The sequence below is a fragment of the Pithys albifrons genome, chromosome 1 (genome assembly GCF_047495875.1).
Source record: "Pithys albifrons albifrons isolate INPA30051 chromosome 1, PitAlb_v1, whole genome shotgun sequence".
Lineage (NCBI taxonomy): Eukaryota > Metazoa > Chordata > Aves > Passeriformes > Thamnophilidae > Pithys > Pithys albifrons.
The window spans coordinates 63,475,390-63,496,518 of record NC_092458.1 but is presented as its reverse complement, the minus strand read 5'-3'; the positions used below and the strand labels follow the sequence as shown (position 1 = coordinate 63,496,518).

The following is a 21,129-nucleotide window of genomic DNA, read 5'->3' as shown; positions in this document are numbered from 1 at the left end:
CAGGAAGAATGTAACAAAGAACTAGAAGGAAATAGTAGAAAGGAAACAAAAAAGGCAATTCCTATGTTTATAGAAAGAGGAGAGACACAAAAAAAGAATAAACAAGCACAGAAAAGAGGGCATCAAATAGGAATAAGTTCTAGACTGAAGCTAAGAAAAAGTTGGTAAACTTCAGAAGTAAAAATAAAATTTCATACCTAATGAAAATATAACATTGAGTAATGGCTTTTCAGGGAAAACATGATATTCTAGAGGCGGCCATTTGGGGTCCAAGGTATCACTTTTGACAGCTTTAGAAAGAGTTTTTCAAGGTTCTTGAGATGAGGAGAAAGTACTGTAGGTGTAGTGAAAGTATAAACATTTGCTTGTGTTAGTGAGTGAAAATAATGTTCTTATTTCTTCATGTGTACTTCTTTGAAAATTCACTGTTGAGGTAATACTTTCAAAGTGTATTTCCTGTACTATATGTTTGAGAGGAGGTGAAGTACTGGGAAAAAAAAAGAGGGGGAAAGGAGAAAATAGTGAGGAATCAGTAGAATATAAAATCTCAGAAAAGCTGTTTGATTTTTTTTTCCAGATGTATTGTAGCAACTTCTTTGCTATCCCTTATTTTCATGTAGTAATTTTTCTACAAATTTAATTCTAAAATGAGGAAATTCATCAGGAAAGGAATGTCATCTTGGGAAAATATCACATGAGAAAACTTGAAAAATCTTTTAAATGTTCACATTTTAATTTAATATTTAAATGTCTTTATCCATTTTTTTTTCTTATTTCTTCCATTGTAATAAAATTTCCATGGCAGCAGCTGTGGCAGAAATTTATTCACAGCTTTAAGCAACTTGTTTGATAAATAGCTTAGTATGAAGAGGGAAACCAGAAGACTTTCTGGATCATATTTTAATTTTCACAGTGGATGGGTGGGTTTGGGGGGAGGGAAGGAAATGGAATTCTTTTCATTGAGATTCTTTCTAGATATGTAAAGGGTTTGGATTTTCTAGAACCGGGATTGGTTTTGTTTATAGTTCTTCCAGGCTTCTCCTGAAATAAAATGTTTATAAGTTTTTCAAGTCTACCTGAAAGTCAAGTACACTTCAGTAGAAAAGCAATAGTTCCATTTTATAGACATTTTCAAGATTAGAGATAATATATTTTGATCAGCTGCAGCACAAAGTGATCAATAGTTTGGATGTTTTCACCCCTAGTCTGGAAGAGGACTTTGGAAGAGAATACATTTAATTTAGAAATTATAATCTAGTAAATATTGAGTATCATACCACTAAAAAAAAATCTGCTTCACCTAAATTTAACAGAAAATTGGGTTTTTTTGATTAACATTTGTGCTAAATTCTTTTATGTGAAGAGAATATTTTTGTGTTATTAATGCTGATTAGAATAGTTTCTCAATTGATGCATGATAGATTGATGTAAATTTTAAGTCTGTTCTGATATAGCAATTGAAGAAGCAAATTATTTCACTATGTCAAAACAGATATTTGAAAAGACATCTGTACAAAGAAATACTGTTTTAAGAGAATGACAGGGAAACACAAATGCATATATTGAGTAAATCCCAATGGACTACTGGCCAAATAAAAAATTACCACAGGCATTAAATGAAAAACTGGATCAGCTTTCAAAATATTAAACTATGTTAAACTGAGTGGCTTTTATTTTATAGATGAAATTTTCTCCTCCTCATTTGATGAATGAGAATTTGTGCATCCCATTACACTAATGGAAAATTGTCCAAAAATCAACTGGTTTGCATAGGGCTGTACTCTTCAGAGTACTGGGGCACCAGCATCAGTTTTGTCTATATCATTACAGCTCATGGAATTACAGTACCAAAGTCTGTAATTTTAAAATCTAAATCATGTATACATTGTAATAAATCCCCTCTCTGTGGGTATGCTCTCGAGGGTTTTTGCCATTCTGTGATTCTATCTGGATTTTTTATAGTCCCCATTTAGATTCCTTTTTAGTAACTACAGTGGTGAAGAAGTATACGTTTTCTCACTTTGATAAAATAATTCAAGAAACTGTTGCATAACATTCTTATGCTTTTGAATACTCTGCTAGTATTAAGATCTGGTTTATTTTACAAATTGGACTAAAAAGGGTTGATCATTTTGAGCTGGGTTTGAATAGATTAAGATCTGGGAAGTTTTGTTCATCTATTAGTGTTTATTTGATGTGTTTATCTTAAGATGTGAGTTCTAAAGACTTCTGGTAGCATTTTAAAGGTATTTCATTTGATGACCTGGATGATACCTTTCCTAGATTTCTGGGTCCCAGATGCAAAGAATACCTCTTATGTTGTGCGGTGTCTTTCACCATAATAAAAAATCCTTTAAGAAATATAACCGTCTTGATGAACTAAAAAACACTGAGTCAAATTCACATTCACTGTGTTCTTCTCTGTCACTCTTCTGTTCTGTAAAGCAGATCTACGCATACAAAGAATGGTCTGGAGTACTAATACAGCCATCCTTCAGGGTCCCTAGAGTTGGTAGTAATGTCAGTCAAGGCTGTTGAAGGGATTGTTAAATCCATAACCCTGACTTTGTTATTTTAGTGAGTTATGTTCTTTGCAATGGTGTTTTCTTTCATCTAGTGCAAGTGAAGTTGTAATTATTTTGCAACCTGGCTCTGATTTCCATCTGCAGACTTTCTTCAAATCCTAAGTTTGCTTTTCATAAATTAAGACTATTACTGTAATTTAAATGTCTACAAAATATGTGACATATGTGTGGTTCTAAAACCAATTTTGAGTATAATCTTGTAAAACTTTACATTTTGCTAATACACATTTTTTTTCCCCTAATAATTGCTTTGCTTATAATAAGAACATCCATTGTTTCAGTTTTACATACTTGGCATTTACTTTCAAATTTTTCACCTATCTTTGTATTTTCCCTCCATACTATCTCATTTCAGATCTGTAGAGAACTCACTGGCAACTTGGTAATTTATTAAATACATTAGTTCGAACCTAGTTTTCTCTGAATGACAGGCTATCAAAGAGAGGGAAAAATGTGGATTTAAATGCTCCAAATAATTTGGTAAAAAAATAAATCCTGAGCTTATTTCTTTGATACTAAAGTGGATTTAGAAAGATATTTCAAGAAATCATTCACCAGATTTTGCTGGCAGAAGAAAGATGGTTAGAAAGAACAAAGAAGTATTAAGGAAAATTCACATTTCCAACCAAACATCACCATCACTTTTCCCCTACTACTTTCACAGCCAAAACATGAAACTTTGTTGTGCCATTTCTAACAAATGCTGAACAAAGTATAAGGGAATAGTCTACCAAAAATGAAAATACGATTTGTAAGTGGGAATTGCTAGTAGAAAATACGAGGATTGTGGGAAGAGATACCACGGTATGAGTTACCCATAATTATAATGAACCATTTGAAACAATACAGTTTTGTTTAAAATACACTGAGACCATATCACTAATAAATAAAAATAGCTTACCTTACAAACACACAATTACAAGGAGAGCTGTAGAGTTTTCTGATTTTCTGTTTTTTTCTAGTTTTAGGTCCTTTTGCTTATTTCTAGGTACATTTTACACACTTTCACATGTTAATAAAATAATAGTTATAATAGCATGTGCTTATTTTTTCATCAGCATTTCTTTTCTATACAAAGCTTCTGTATACTGGATGACAGACTGTAAAGCAATAATGAAGACCAAGTTTTCCCTGTGAACTGAGTTAAATGGATTTAAACTTTCTCAAGCTTTTTCTTTTGCCATACCTGAGATTTTTCAGATAAGTAGAAGCTATAATTAAGTGAAAGATTTCTTCAGGCTCTAAAGTTTTGTTAATTGCTCCTTTTTTTTTCCTAAGTTGAACATGAGCTATAAAAACATTTAACTTTTGGTTTTGCTAATATTACAATTGATTCCAGTTCCAATAAGGGTTTAAGTTGACAGAAAGTAAAATCATTGAAAGAAAATGCAGGCAAACCTTGATAAATACCAGATGAAATTGTGGTGGTGTTCAGTTAGACTCATACACACATTGTATTAATAATAATAAAAAGAAGTTCAAAACCATGATCTTATTTCATAAGGATTTTTTTTTAAATTGATTTTATCAGCCTACATTATATTTCTTCAAAATGGAAATTCATGCTGACTAGTTCAACATGGTAACTTGGAGGTTTTGAACCCATGACTTCATTAATGCCACAGTCATGACTAAAACAGTATAGCTGAAATTAGTCTTTTTTTAGACATTAATAAGTCATAGTGAAAAGAAATAATTAGCATATCTTCAGGCCAACAGAAGAATACTGAAAAAGAAGTCAAGTAAACTGAGCATTTCAAGATAATTGCCAGGCATACATCATTTATTCCAGATTAGCCAAGGTCATGCACTTGATGCTCCCAGTTTTTGCATCCATATATGTGGTCATTGTTGCCATCAAATTGCTGAATTTTGATGGCTATATTTAATGGACTGAGAATAGACCGTGAAGAAAAGTACTGAGAACAGCAAATGTAAAAGGCACGTACTCCATTCAGTTAAACAATGACCTTTTAACCTCACTGTATGCAGGAAATATCCACTTGTATTTTAGTAATTACATTAGCTTCCTTAACGGCATTTGATACAGATGGAATAGGAAGAACTTATCTGCAGCTGAAGAATGCAGGCAACAGTTTGAGTCACAAATACTTCTTCTTGTTAGAGTTAAAAAGGGGGAAGAGAACTGAAAATACATTTGTGTGCTCTCTTCAGTCAGAAAAGCCATTTTTTTAATGCTTTTTATCTTTTTGTTTTGTATCACTATATTAAAACTAGTAAAATTTTGCACATGCTAAAAAAATCCCTGTTGAATCCTGCAAATGGCAGAGAGGAAGAATAAATGCAGTTGTTGGAACTTAGAAAATTATTTAGAAAATTTATATTTTTTCTCATTCATAATGAAAATTATATTTGATTTCATGAAGATACCTCAACCAGTTTGTATCTTCGCTTCTCTCTGTAAAATAGGAACAGAACTTTTCCTACCCCTCTTTTTTTTTTATTTTTGTCTGTTAAAATACATACTGTCAAGTGAGAAATTATTTTAGTTCCCTTACCATGCCAAAAGCAGTGAGGTAATTCACACAAGTTGGACTTCTAGAAGAGAGGATGGCACAAATTTAAAAAACAAAAGAGTATTAAAATTATCTTTTTCTTTTTCTGGTCTGTGAAGGAAAGGTTAAACAGGATGGGGTTTGGGATTCTTCATTAACTCACTCCTACAGCTTTTGATGATGTGGGATCTTCATAAACCAGAGATTGCATTCTGACAGTTTTTCCTAATAGGCAGAAATGGATCTGTCCTCCATTAGGTCTGATCTGTTTTTATCATTCTCTGCTATTGACTTTGTGACAGCTCTGACAGTAAACTTTGAATATTAATTATGTTTTGTGTAACAGGAAAAAAATTGTTATTTATTTCAAGTATTAACTGCACAATCAGAAACAAGCAAAATTAGGAAGAAGCACAGTAGACCCCTTAGTAGGTAGGAGGGAGGAAATGGAGCATTTAATGGAGGGCACACACTTTCCTTCGTGGTTTGACTGGAAGGAGTCCCTGAAGTTGTAATAGGGAGCGGCTAAGAGACTTATAACATGAAATGGTGGCCATGCTATAAATGTTTCACATTTCTGTATTCTATTTTACTTTAAGGAATGTATGGTGTGAATAGAAAGTATTTATCGTTTTGTTTCCCTCTTTATACCTATCAAGATGCATGGGATTCCCCATTTTCTGTCTGGGCTGCTTCTAATTTTGTTTATTTATAAGTAGAGTGCTGCACACTTAATTTCTGCTGTAGACTGAGACAAACATCTTTGACACCATGAACTTCTTTTATGAGGCTTCCCTATCTCACTCTGTATTTTCATGTGTGAAAAGTGCCACAGTCTCTAAGATAGTTATTTGTTTCTTTTGGACATGAAAAACAGCTTCTTAGGATGTTGTCTTTAATTCTAGTGGTCATGAGAGGTGTTAATGGCTATTATCAATTGGTTGTTTCATCAGGCAATTACAGAGCTGGCTACAACTAATGGGCCTGCTGATATGCTAACCAGATGTCTGTTCTGTATCCTCTTTCTTTTCATGAATTTCACCAAAATCAGTTTGAGTCTCCTTTCTGATGCTGGAATGCTGCATCCAAGCTGGTTAGATGTATTATGCAAAGATTATCAACTTACTTCCAGGGAAGTAGTGAAAAGACACCAATGTTAGGTCAGATGACCAGTTTACTTAAACCCATAGAATCATTAAGATATTAAAAATTCTTATTATTGTAAATAGTTAATTTTTTGCTAAGTTCCTTATCAATTCCTTCAGACAGAGTCTTATTTTATCGTGTCTACAGATTTCGTTATTAGGACTCTATCATCATTGTTATCTGGATGATAATCATGGGTATTTATCCTAGCTTTGTGCCATTTTAGACATGTTTGTTTTGGTCCACACTCCAAACTTTTTTTTATATTGTTTGAAGCTGCGCAGGTAGCATGAGAACCCCAGCTGTCACTGAAAGTTAAGGACACCTAATTAAATTAATTAAGTCATAAAATACTAATTTTGTGTTTCTCTTTGAAAGGTGTATTTGCATCAAGCTTTCTTGTTGAAAACCTGGTGAAGATGCAAAGAAACTACTGCTGATGCATAATCAGTTTTATGTAATTTAATTGGTATATTTTTCATAACTGTGTATGGTGCTTATTCTGGATACATTTGTCCTTTTGATGCAAAATCGGAAGTAAAAAAAATTACAAATTTAGAAGGTTGTAGCATGGTGTTGTTTCTAAGAGCATTATTTTGCCTTAGTCATGTTTTATTACACCTGAGGTCTGTTTTTGAAAGATAAGGGAGTGTGTGATAGAAAGGTGTTTTGTTTTGTTTTTTAGTTTTACAGAATATGAGGTGAATTCATAGTAAACCAGGCAACATTCTATGATGAAATATTTGATGTGTCTGTGCTACCTGCATTGGCTTAACTGTAGAGTTCAGTCATCTGTTTGGATTTTCTTTGTCAGCTTTCAAACAGTGCAGGTAGCCTGCAGGTGATAAGTATCTCATTAATCTTTCTGATACTCCAGCACTTGAGCATGAGAAGAGCTGATCAATTACAGCAATTGTCTCCCCAAATGAGCTTTGCACATCTGCCTCTTATTTCATTAACTGTCTGCACATATATCTGATGGAATGGAATTCTAGTGGCTTCTTACAGCTTGTTCTGTGTTACCATACAATAAGGATGGGGTTGTTAACAAAATGGGCACTAAAGGGTATTTATCCACTACCCAAAATAAATACATATATTGTGTAGGAGTGCTTTTGCCTCTAATCCCTGTTGGTCAAAACCTCCTTAAAGCACATCAGTTTGTTTTCAGCCTCCTATTTAGTCCTTACGTGTAAGTTTTATATTTGTGAATTTATCATTTTCATAACACAAGCAAAGTGTTTCCATGCTCTAAAGCATCATATCAATGTATATATGATTTTAGATAACAGAAGTGAAACATCCTCCTCGTCTCCTTACAATGCATCTTTTAAATACTTATATATGACGTCATTCTCTTAGAAGGTAAATTGACATTTCCAAAGATGCAAACAAGTATTTCCAATAGTGACAAACTTATTAGATAGTTATTATTTAAATTAATTATAAAACAATGAGTAATAGTTAGACTGCATAATTCAAGGTTTGTTTTAAGAAGCATGTCCTACATTCTACATCCTAAATTATGTGTTATGAGTTTAATAAAAATAAGATTTTACATGAACGCCTGTTTCATTAATATTGAAGCTTTCAGTTACAGAATAATCAATTACCGGATGTAAATTAATTTCTAATCAAGGGTTTTTATTCTATATCTTTTAAGAAGTGATCAGTTTATTCTTAAGAATTTATATGATTTAATATTCAAAGGTTGTTTATTTATGTTTATCATATAGTAAATTGCTTTGGAGTATGCCAATATTCATGAATTTATTTATTTAAATAGTGAACCAAGCTAAATGCCAAAAGTGCTTAATTAAAAAACATTGTGTCCTGAACTGATATAGATTATTCCAGGTAATTCTTTGATGCTTTCTGAACATACGAGTATTCTTGAATGTGAAATTCTCAGTTAATTGTGCTTGAAACTTGATAAAAATTATACATTACACATATTTTATGGCTTTCAGAAACCATGGAGCTATAATAGCAAAACATTACCGATCTTTTAAGTTAATTTTTGACTCTTTATTGCAGGTCTGGTTTGTATGAAGTCGAGTACTTCAGTGGTGGAACTGGTTATGCTGCTTTGTTCACAGGTAAGACATTCTCTGGGTTTGATTGTCCTAATTCATTTGTACAGTACTAGATTACTGCCACCCTAAGGATTATATCTTGCAGTTTGCTATATTCTTCCATTTCATTATAAGAAAATACAAATTAGTCTCTTCTAATAACATATAAATTGTAGATTTTTTAAAAATATGCATTTTGTAGATTACAGGGTATAAACATGTATTGGCATTTATTTTCTAACAGTGTATAGAGGTACATGATGCATTTTTGCTGTGTATGAACTCTCTTTCAAGCCCATTCTTATTTAGAATACATCAATAGGACACTGTTGTCATAATTTTATGTTGAAATCTGTCTTTTAATTAGTAATTTTTTTTAATTTTACTTTGTGCTGACTTTATTACCTTTGATATACATGCCATAACTGATTCGATATTTTATGTAGCTGTCTGTGTATAAAAAACAGAGGATCGTGGTTTAGATAGTCCTCAAGAACTGACAGAAGCAGAATATTTCTATTTTAAAAAATCTGTGGGTAATTATTGGGGTTTTAGCGTAGCAGTAATGAGTTCCTCAGAAATCGAAAGCAACTAATGTTTTGAATTGCTTTCACAAATAAAATATTCAAAGCTAAAATAATTCCTCACACTGTTTGGATTATTTATATCTTAATTTTAATACTATTTGTTTTGACAGAAGTGTTATTGGCTAATTTTGTATATATACCCTATTACTTTAAATTGCCTATTGTGAGCAAACATTTTAGTACTTTTTTCATTTTGTAAAATGTAAGAAAAATACAAATGGCCTAGCAGATCCAAATAATTTTACAAGTTTTTATACTTCTCTAAAATCTCATAATAATGTTTCATTTACCAGGTTCCCCACACAATTATAATACCAGTTCAACTCAATCCAAGTTAGTATATAAAATGCCCAGGTTAACTTGTTATATTATTACCAGGAAAATCACTTAATTTTAGTTTTACTTGGGCATTCACTGCTGCACAGTCAGATCATACATCAAAAATGTACTGAAAGCAAGTGAGTTTTTAGGGACAATTGAAATTAAGATCTACTTTTGAGGAATCTATCTGAAAATAATAAAGATTTGCAATGGATTTTGGGGGAGGGTGTTCCAACTTACCTGTGTCTTGCCAGTCTGTAGGTTGCATTTCTTCAAGCTTGTGACATAAGGAAATCATTAAATCTCCTTTTTTTTCCTCTTCCCTTTTTTTCCTTCCTCTTTTCGGGGGGTATCAGTTAGGAAAAAGTAAAAGAAAAATACATCCTTGGCAGGAAACCTCAGTGGGATTTGAACTTCAAACCTCCTTTATCAGGGCACTTGAAAAATTTGTTACCTAATGGTGAAGTCCTGGGTTCCAGGAAAATTCCAAAAGATCCATTAAGGCATTTGAGTTCTATGTTCATGTCATGCATCTTATTTTTTTTCGTTTTTTTTAGCCACTCTGGAAACACTTTTTTTTAAGGAAGGAATAACTTACAGTCCTTTCTTCCCTAGCCTTGGGTTTTACTGCAGTTCTCAGAATAAAGTGGAATGTAGCATTAGGGTCTAGTGTCTTTGATGGCCTCATCATCTAATCATAGGTTTAACATTACTCATTTGCTGGCTCCAGGAATTCCTGCCATTAAGGGCCCTAGAGATGAAACTTTGCCTCAAATATTGATTGAGAGGAAGAGGGAGAAATTTAAGCTCTTTCTGCGATGCTTTTTCTTTAGACATCTCAGTAAAGCTATGTAACAAATGCAGCTAAAATCAATTTGTTATTTTTCTGTTATACCTGTTGGGTTTTATTTCAAAGTGTTTGACTGTTTTAAAAAATAAGATTAATTTTATACCTGTAATAATGTGAAGAGCCTACTGATGGACGTTTCAAACATTTATTCATTTTCTTCAGTGTTTGCTTGGAAGAACCATTTTCCACGTACTTAATTACTTGGGGAAATTGCAAGCTTTTGGGTTACTGATATTCAAGGGTCATTTTCTTCTAAATAACGAGTATTTTGTCTCCTGATGTCCATTTATTACTAAGCACTTCAGGAGCTAATGCCGTAGTGTTTATTGGCGATGTTAATTGTTTCTACAGGAGCTGGTCGACAGGGGGCTGTAATGGTGCAAATTACAGTCTCCTCCCCTCACCTTCCCAACTCCTGGAGTATTGCTTCTGTACAATTGCATCGCCACAGAATATTGGCTTTTATGCTATAGGTGTAAACAAACGCATCTGTAGTTCTAGTCATCTGCAGTAAAAATGTTATTTCCTTCTGTTTACATTTTTACACTGTCAAGAGACAACATGAGGTAAATGCTGCAAAAATACTGATATGTAAGATGGCTAGAAGAAGACAATGGCAGCCAGACAAATATTGTAATCCTGCCTAATGCTAACAGAACTTGGAATTAGGACCTTAGGAGATGTTTTCTGCAGCAAATGAGAATAGCCCATCAATATGAAAAAAAAAAAGAGATAATGCTACCAGAGCTTTCCCATAGGAAAAATTAATTAATATGAACTGGAAAGACTATATAAAATACTCTGGGTTTTAGTATTTCCAGTTTAACTGGGGCTTTTCTTCCCAACATGGGTAAATCCTTCTTATTCAAATTGAATGACATTTTACAGATTATGTGGGGAAGTTTGAAATATGTCACTCAAAAGATAGATGACGATATTAAAAACCTTTGAAAAGTACAATTTTGTTTGCACAGGACAGGGTAACTTTAGACATTGAAAAGGAAAGGGAAATTCGACGTTTGTTTTCCTTTCATTTGCTACAGCAAATTAGATGCTTTTATGCTTTTTATGTTGGAAATTCCATGTTAACGACTACAGATTAGCAGGGATGTCAGAATTTTTTTTCTTATCTGAGCTCCTGAATAAAATCAACATTGCCAGCGGCTCACATCCAAGGTATGGTCTAAATTTACATGAAATATCACATTACAAATGTCTGAAGGTACATGTCATGGATAATTCAGTTCATATGGGCAGCCTTTTAGACTCTGAAGGATATGCAATCAAGCCTTTCCCCCAAAGGAATTTGAAGTTTCTGTGAAAAATACATTTTAAGTTTTAAAGGAACTCCTGGAGGGATGGTGCATTATTTGTAGGTTTGGAGAAGAACAAAAAGCACTACTTTGTATTTTCAGAATCCTTCTTGTACTGTAATTTGCAGTTGCCTACATCCATTATTTTTCCTAGCATTACTTACTTCACTAGATTAACATTGAGGTTAATTTGAAGACATTATTTCCTTTATTTCTTATGTAAACCATAATCATACCTCCAAGTACTTGAAGTAAGTTTTTTCTATGTAATTGTTAATTAACATATAATGATCTTCATTTTTCCTAAAACAGGCATTTTTATTTGGAGTTAGTCTATTTTAACATAAAATGGATGAAGATGTGTTATGTTTGACAAGATCTGTGCTTGATTAGCTGGTCTTTGTTCCTTCAGCCTAGCTGAGCATGTCACAGCTGTGTTGCTGTTGGAGTGGCAGATTTCTTCAATAAACCATAAAGTTTAAAAAAACTACATTAATTTTTGCAGTGTAGTTCCTTCTTACATCAGATTTAGAGTTTGATTACTTTTTTCTTCTTTTTTTTTCTTCTTTTTCCCCTAGCCAAAATATTACAATAGTTTCTAATTACTTCCAGATCTTTTACAGATTCTTCTCTTTGAGGATAAAGCTTCTGCAGAAACTGAATAGTTGTATCCCAAGGGAGTTTTATCTCATACCACTTGTATTTTTCTGTAACTTATCTATTAACAAGGGAAATTTATTTTCTTAAACACGAAATACTGTCTTGCTACTTGACATCTTGCTACTTGATCTGTTAAAAATTATAATTAAGGATAAATCATTACTTTTGAAAAAAATACTATGTCATTTGTGATTGTATATAGTTCTAGAATATCTGACAAATTTCTGGATTTTGTACATTTCGGTACATCATTCATTCTGTATTTCCCCTCTCCCTATGCTGGAAGTTGGGTCAAGATTGTACTTAAGGAGCCTCCAAAGGAAATATCAAAACTAGGTGGCAAATAATCTACTTCTGAATCACCGTGTTGAGTATAAAGATTTCTTTTAGATGCTATTCCTTGTAAACAGGCTTTTATTAGGAAAAAAAAACCCAGGCTTTTATTAGGAAAAAAAGAAGTACCACCCTGTATGAGGAGTAAGGAAAATAATATCCATAACCAAAAAAATGCTTTACTTAAGACTGGCAGTAAAACCTATTAAGAGACCCTGAAACAAATGGTAACATATAAGTCCCTCTTATAATTAGCTGTAAGCAGATTTCAAAAATTGTTTACTTCTATGAAAAATTGTAGAACTTAAAATGCCTTAAATAAACTATACCTAGAGTATATCCATAACCTGAAGAAACCCAGTATGTAATTAATTACATTGAGTTTCAGCTAAACTTTTCAAGTGTTGGTTAACACTATTAGCCTCATAAATGAGTTTTGGATGTCTGCATTGTCCTATTAACATGGAAACTGCTTGGGCTGAATCCAGTCTTGTCTCTCTGTATCACAGGCAGTCATTCACTACATGCTTAATTATAAAAGATCTCCAAAGATCTCCTCCTATGCAGTAGAGTCCATAAAACACTTTCTAGGAGTCTGATGCATGTAAACCAGTGGCTGTGTACTGCTGTGTACACACTACAGCAGTCAAAACTTGGGCAGAAGATGGCAGAGGGGAAGGCAAATGGGTGCATGCCTCATTGTCCTAAATGGCAAGAAGAATATCTGAAGCAGTATCAAGAAATGACTCTCACTCCAAGGGGAGGTGGGGAAACAAACGAAGTACCCAAAAGATGTGCCTGGCCAGTGTAAATGCAAAGGAAATCTGCGCTGAGAAAATTTGGTGGTAGGTTTATCTCTGAAAAGATAGGAAGACCATCAACGGGGCACTGCAGGGATTTCAGTAGGCACTAACACATCTGAATGTGCATTCTGCCTCAAAGTATTGGATAGCTCTTGGATTTCAGAAACTGGCAATTGCTCATCACAGAAACCAAGCAGAAAAAACCCACAATTTCTGGTCCCTACAGCTGAGCAGAAGCTCTAAATTGTGCAATTCATATGGCAGAAATACAGTCCACAATTCTTGATATGACACATACTTTATTCAAGGCTTTCTATAAAAGTTTAAGGAGGAATTCTCCAGCTCTGATGTGCAAAAACCTTTTAGTTTTCAGTATAGATTTTCTTTTTTTTATAATTTTTTTTCATGTTTACTCTTGTTGCCAGTATTAGATTCAACTTTAGTTACGCTTCTTGGTCTTCCTCCAAAGGTATCCTCAGAGTTCTCATAGTCTTTAATTTTTGTTTAATAAGTGGTAGCTCTTTCAGAGTACCTGTTAGAGCAGGACAGTTGCAAAAGTATTACTAATTGTCTTTTTGACACCAACTGCGATAGGAAGGCTGAAGACAAGTAAAATAATGACTGCTTCTCTTAAATCTAAGAAACAATGAACCAGGAATGTCATCTACTTAGGACATTAAGTGTGATAGAGCTTCAATGGTGAAATTAAGGATGGTTATGTAAATTCCTATGATTCTATAATTTTTTAGTATTTTCCTAATCATGGAGCAATATCACTGCAAAAATCTGAATTAAATTTTTTTGTAGAGGGGAAGAACACATAGAAACACACATGCAAACATACAGAAAGTCATTGTTTCAATAATCCTTTTATTCCCAGTATATCTGGAAAAGGTTTATCCTAACAAAGTTCTGTGTCTGCTACACTACTTTTGTCCTGCAGCTTCTTCTCTGCTAGTCCCACTTTAGTACCATAAGTGCTGATAATTATAAGACTAACTCAGAAACACATGAAAACTGCTCAGACGTTGGTTTTCCGGTTTAGAGAGTTAAGCTTAAGAGCCTTGCTCAAGCGCCATGAGAGCTATTCAAAGAAAAGGATTCAGAATTTCAAATTTAGGAGCACAGAGGAGAACACAACTCATGTTTTCATGGCAGCAAGCTCAAAGTTCAGATCTCTGCACCTGATGGAATCATACTCTTAGGCTACAGTTGCAGTGGTCAGTTAAGGCTTCTCTCTGGCCAAGGTCACCCTGGCAGAGGTATCATGTCTTCTCTATGCCTAGCTCCATGTTCCTGCTCAAATCCTTTCATGCAGTGGGGGAAACAGTCACATCTAAACTAGCTAAATTAACTCTGAGTGAAAAAAGTTATTTTTAACTGATTATACTGCTAGAGTAGCCATAAAAGCAATAGCTTATAGCAGATGGCAAGTGGGATGGCTGGACCTGTAGGAAAGAAAGGCTGCCTCTATGACAGTCAGGATAAAAGAAATGAATTTTGGCATTTGATGGGAGAGCAGTAAGTTAAAACAAACAAACAAAAAATCCAATACATTTTCATACACTGGACAATGCATTAGAAAGGTGAGTCTGAAAATGTCAGCAATATAACTCCAAACTGAGGCTTTGTAACTTCACATTTTATAGGCTCAAATTTAAGTTTGATAATTGAAGTCTTTGTACCTGAAGCTAGTACTCTCTATAATATTCTTATCCTATTTGGACTACATGAAGGTCCATCAGGAGAGAAGCAATAATTCTATTCTGTCCTTATCCAGTATCAAATATGGTAAGGCTCAGAGCATACTTAGGTTTTGATGTTGATTTTGCTCTCTTCACAATCCACAACATGGCCTATACACAAATAGGTTGTTCTACACACTTAGTGGAATTTCCAAAATGAACTTTAGTACAAGTTACAGGAGAAGCAAAAATCTATTTTTTTGTTTGTGTGTTTTGTTGGTTTGGTTTTGGCAGGTTTTTTTTACTTCTAGAAATTAAGTGGTTTGTTGGGGAAAGGGTTTATGATATTGTGCATGGGGCTTTTGCCAGATTTTTCCCCTTGGCATTTCTCAGCACTTTTGTGGAATTCTGGAAAATTATTTTCCAAAAGGTGATAATTTTGTGCTATCTTTGTTTGGTTTTATTTTATGTTGATTTACTTGCATTAATTCCTTGTCTGTGTGTGGAACATCTTCCAGCCCAACCTCAGTCTTCATCTCTTGGTCATCTGCTTCTGATAATCTAATTTTGAAATGGAAACCATCAGTATATTCTTTCTTACTTGATGAACAATTTTATTTTCTTCACCATTCCATGAGCTGTCCTTCCAGACTCCCCTAAACTCAGAAAACTAATTCTGTGTTTTGCTTTTAGTAATAAGCATGACATTGTCTTTTTTATCTTACAATAGAGTCATCCTAGGATATCTGGTCCTTTCTCTTGCCTGTCCTTGTCAGAGTGTTTTTTGTCAAAAAATGTCAAAGAATACACTTATTGCACACACTTCTTGCACACTAGTGCAATGCTGATCTGAACTTCTTCTAGATTCCTGGCAAACAGGCGGGATCAGAAAACTGCAAGAATTACTTTCCCCATAGCCTAATATGGCAAGGTGTCTTCCCCTGACTTCTCTATTAAATTGTCTACAATTGAAAAGGATCTTAGATCAGAAGGAAACACTTAGAAAGTCACAGTCAGCTGATATTTCTTAAAGGACTGAGAAAGAGTGCGAAAGCTCATTACTGGAGACTGTCATTATTAATAGATATACCACAGTTTTGAGTAGTTTCATTATAATGGAGACAATGTGAGGGGTAGCTTTCTGTATATTCAAAGGTCTTTTATTTTTGAAAGACTTCAAATTGGTTATCAACCCCTAACATCAAAGAATGGTTAAGTAAAAAATAGACTGGCTTTTAGGGTTAATAGCCATACGTGGCAACACATGTTGTTAATAATAATTTTAGCATCTCTTAAATGAAGAACAATTTTTCCAGTCAGGAAGTAACCTCTAGAAGTTGTGGAGATAAATGTATCTTCTAACACATATCTTCTGTCTGTATTAGAAGATATGCAGAATTTCTATGAGTTGATGAAGGTCAATTTTGTGTCATGTGCTGGTTTAAAGGTAAACCAGCAGGAACAATGAACCCAGTCAGAGTTGCAATTTCAGAAAAATATTACAATAAATACAATGACACAAAGAGAAATTGGTTTTAACCCAAAACCCCCAGTAGTATAACCCAACACCCTGGGGCACGAACAGAATGGTGTTTGTTAGCCCCTGTGTGAGCCCCACATGGTTCCCCCTAGTCCAAAATAAAAGGAAGGGGAAAACCTGTTGGTACAGATGACAGTCGCAGTCCTGTCGAGGTTCTGGTCCTCCTCTGGAACCAACAAGTTGTCCCACAGGTCTTCAAATCCCAAGATTATGTACCCTCAGATCGAGGTGGGAACACCCAGTACCTCCCCCAGGGCAAGGAGTTCCACAACTGGTGATCTGACTCTGTGAGTCATGGGGTATTTTGGAATTGTTGCTGGCGCATCAGCAGACACGCCCCCTCAGGCTGGGTGTGAAGGTGCTAATGACTTCCTGGAGGGGAGTTATCACAGCTCTTATCTCACAGGCTTCTTTAACACCCAGCTTGCAGCCTGAGAGAGCAGGTGTGCCCTGGGCAGCTGCTGCAAATGATCCATTGTTAGCAGTTCAGGGGAAATGAATAGAAGGTGTAGAATACACAGTTTTGGTCACACCCACACCATGATAAACTGGTCCCACCTGCTGTACTAGGACACATCTACATAAATGTGTCCATTTCCCTAGTGTTTGAATAATGTAAATGTTTTTACAATTGTAGAATTTTTTCCTTGTCTTTTCTTCCCAGATACCAATGAAATGTTCCTCTGGGAATGTTTGACTTCATATTCAAGATAAATTGGGCAATTACCACAGGTGATTGGAAGGGCAATGGGTCTGTGTGTTTTCCAAGAAAACAAAATCTTAACATTACTCCAAGTCAACAAAACAGTGAAAATGAGGCCATAGTCTTGTGAAAGTGAAACCTAAAACTTTCTATTACCTTTGTTACATTGTTAAATTCATATTCACAAAAACAGTGTTTTTGAAAGTTTCATGTTCTTTTCCTTTCTATGCTTTGGCCAGAAGCCAGAAGGATTCAAGTACTTGCAGATTTTCTTTCCAGGAGGATGTCGTCAGTCCTTCTGCAACTTGCTTATTGTGGGAAATGGCCACATTTTACATGGATGACCTATCACAAAATCCTAAAATTTATCCAAAATTCATTGAAAGAGTAGACCTGAAGTACGTTTTATTTATTGTCTATCATCAGTATACATGTGAGTGTGAGAGATGTATACAGGCAGTGTAACTGGGAATTCCTAGATCTGATTCTCATTCCAAACAATAATTGAAGGTTTTAAGACTCCAATATCTTTAGATAAATTCTTCCAGGAGTGGTAGGGACAGTCTTGTGATCTTAAAAACAATATAATAATCTTGAAAATTTATGACTATTATACTCAGAAGTTTGTGAGCCTGTATCTTGAAATTAGTTCATTTTTCTGTTTTTAACTGCTCTTAATACATGTGGTCTTCTGCCAAAAAAGAAACACAAAACATTTCTTTCAATATTGTAACATTTCTTTTGAATATTTCCTCTTAAATTAAGTAAAGCAAATTATCAGTGCAAGTAAAGTTATTGGTGAAGTAAAGCAAGTTTTTGATTATGAAGTTATTGGTGATTTTAGAAGGTAACCCTTCGTGGAGTTCAAAACCAAACTAAATTGAGTGCACATTGTGAATTGCAAACACATTTTTATAAAGTTTCCTCTGCCTTTTCCAGATCAAAGCTAGCACCTGTTCAACTCCAGACGAGATTATCCTCCACACTTATGCAAGGCTTTAGACAGAATAGAGCTGATATAATAGAATTTTATCTGTCTCAAGAAATTTTTATTAACATACTGTGATTGAAGAATTGATCTATCAACTGACTTATTAATATGTTAGACTGGAAAATTCAAGAAATGTTCAGTATGACAAAAGAAAAAAAAATACTCAGCTTAATTTAAGACATGGAGAAAAGAGAATACCAAAGAAGTTAGTTGCTTGAGACAATGACACTTGTAGTGGAAGGAGAATTGCAGTGTGATTACTACACCAGCTATTTGTCTATTCAGTGACTGCAGTTTCTGGAAAAACTTGAAGTTTATGACACTGCTTTAGACTTCCTTGCAGAAAGTAGAAAGAGTGAGAGAACTTTGGAAATCACCATTTCTTCTCTTTACATTGCTTACTTTTATCACAAGATATTTCAAGATTTTTTTCTAATCATCATGAATACAAATACAAAAATTGCAAGCTAAATTGTAGTTGGAAAGAAGTATAATATAAACTAAAAAAAGTTCTTAATCTGCCAAGCTTGGTTGTTGCTTTTTCTTTTGCTCCTTTACTATTTTTTTAAGTGTAAATTTTCTGTTATCAAGTTAAGGGTTGCTAAAGTTATTAATAATTTGTGTCTGGACTCTTTATATTTTCCTCTTTTTTTCTTTTTTTTTCTTTTTGTGTGTGTATGTGTGTACTAGACATTGGAGAATTTTAAAAAAAAAAGTAGGACTAGGAAAATATGCTGAAAAGTGGTCAGTAAAAATTGTAACAATATCAGAGAGTAAGAAAATAATTGTAACAATATCAGAGATTTAAATGAAAACCAACTGAATTTCAGCTAATAGCTATATGGTGTTTTGGTTCATTATTTGATATTTTTAGCCTTTTACTCTCATCTTGGTGTTACTCATCTCCTGTGCCCCTCTGTGAACAGTTTCATAACAGTATTCAGTCTGAACCTTCTGGCAGGGAGGTGTACTGATGCATTCTAGATGCAATGACACTTTTCAAGCTACAACAGGATAGACAAGGAGAACAAGTTAGGTGGGAACAGAAGGGTTGCAATTTCAATTGTTCTAATAATTTAGTACATATTTGATGTCTTCAATAGAATTTTGCATAATATAAAATATTTGAAGCATAACCATGCTGGAAGTAATTGAACTGAAAGTCTAAATTGATACTGTTTAGTGATTACGTATGAGGAGAATTCTTTTGTTTCAGCATGGATAAATTTAAAAATTAAATTTTTGTTCTATTTTTAATGCAAAAAAGCAATGGCATCAGTTTGAACACCTGTGTTAGTCTTTAAATGTGCCTCTCTCTGAGCCTTCCCCTCCCCACCTTGTTGTGAGAGGTGCACTGCTGGCAGTAATCTTCATCCCCAATGCCCTATGAGGTAGAAGCACCAGGGAAATAAAGATCAATGCATTGGTATCTTAACGCATTGGTGTCTGGTACATGATTTTCTTGACCGTTTCTGTTACTACAGCTTGCAATTGGCATCAGCATTTTGGAGGCACAGAAAAGTCTTCCAGCTCTTTTTTAAAGGATTAGAAGATTCATGATGTGAATCCACTTGAGATGTAGTGCAGTGTTTTAAGCACTTAGCTGCTAATAACCAAATGTCTACCAAATGTATAACCAAATTCTACTTGGCTGTAGCATAAATTTTCCAAGTACTGTCACTACATCCATTTCATTTGGTGTTTATCTTTCCACTTCTTGTATCTTAAGGCTGAGAAAGATTTCTGTGGAATCCAAGATAATATAAATAAAATTGTTTCACATCTTTATCCAGTTTTTAAAGTGTGTGCAGTCATCTGAATGGCCATTGCAAAGGCAATTGTCATGCTGGCAGTTTTGAGTATTTCAGTCCAGTGTTCGCATCTTTTAAAAAGACACTGGAAAAAAAGAAAACCAGGTGCCGCTTCAAACTACAGGTCATCTCTCAGTATCATGAATCTCTTCTGTTAAATTATGCCTAAAAGTGAGAGGAAATTGTAGTAGTAATAATTATTCCCTTATTTGTGCTTTAATGGAGAATTGAGAGTTTTTAGTGAATCTTGTAGTAGCTACTTTTTAGTGAAGCAATGCATGAACCCCAAATCCTGGTTTCTTTCTGATTCTGCATCATTATGTTTTCCACTAGTTTTTTGTAGAAAGTTGGGCAGGTTTCAACATTTTTATCATGAATAATTACTCAGATATCTCAGATAAAATCCAGTTAGCCATTTTGAATGTCCTGTAGACATTTGCACTGAGCAGGACGATCTGACAGAATACTTGCAAGAATCTCATGTTCTTTTGCAGACACAGGTAGACCCTCTGCTTCTCTTTAAAAATCCAATTAGCATGCTTTCTTCTACCTATCTTAGGAAGCCTTTTTTCTTTTCTCCTCTGTCTTTTACACTTCTTTCATCAGTTGTAGTACTGCTTTCCTGTCTGCAAAGTCATAGCAGCTGTGGTGCAGAAAAGCATCTCAAAAGAAAATGCTGATAGGGGTTGTTACAGTGTACAGTAAAAGGCTCTGACAGAAAAAGAAAAAAATACTACACTTCGAGCACTTTCTCACCCAGATTTTTGTTTCTTAAAACGTCACAAGGTGCCTGTGTTTATGCAATTGAATTCTTTCATTCTTAGTTTCTCGGAGTGATTTTGCACTCTAATAAGGTGATTTAATGCTTCCAAAAGTTAGGCTGCCTTCAGTTACTGCATTACCAAAATTAAAACACCAAAGAAAGGAAGTATTGCAATGGTTACAGTGGTTTTTCACAAGCTAGGGACTTGACTGCTGATACTCTGTCAACTCTAACCAGGAGTTACCTGCTCAGTAAATTGGTCAAGAGTTATTTGGATATTTTAGTAGCTTGCCTTTTATAAAGCCAATCATGAGTGCAAGATTATTGTTCTTGGGGTTTTTTTTAAGATGCATGACTTGGTCAAATCTGTGAATTTTCATGTAATTGGTAAGAAGCACTTTGCTGTTTAGTGACTAGATTTCAGAGCTATTCTTTGACAAAATTTCT

General features: G+C 34.2%; 1 protein-coding gene across 6 annotated transcripts in view; it reads left to right on the top strand.

Moving 5' to 3' along the window:
* The window catches only part of NBEA (neurobeachin), a 488,059-nt gene that overhangs the window by 217,143 nt on the left and 249,787 nt on the right, over positions 1 to 21,129 (top strand). For all 6 annotated transcript variants that reach the window (XM_071552778.1, XM_071552759.1, XM_071552769.1 and 3 more), the window contains one exon: positions 8,285 to 8,346. In XM_071552778.1, coding sequence (XP_071408879.1) covers positions 8,285 to 8,346 — 62 coding nt within the window. The remainder of the gene's footprint in view (positions 1 to 8,284; positions 8,347 to 21,129) is intronic.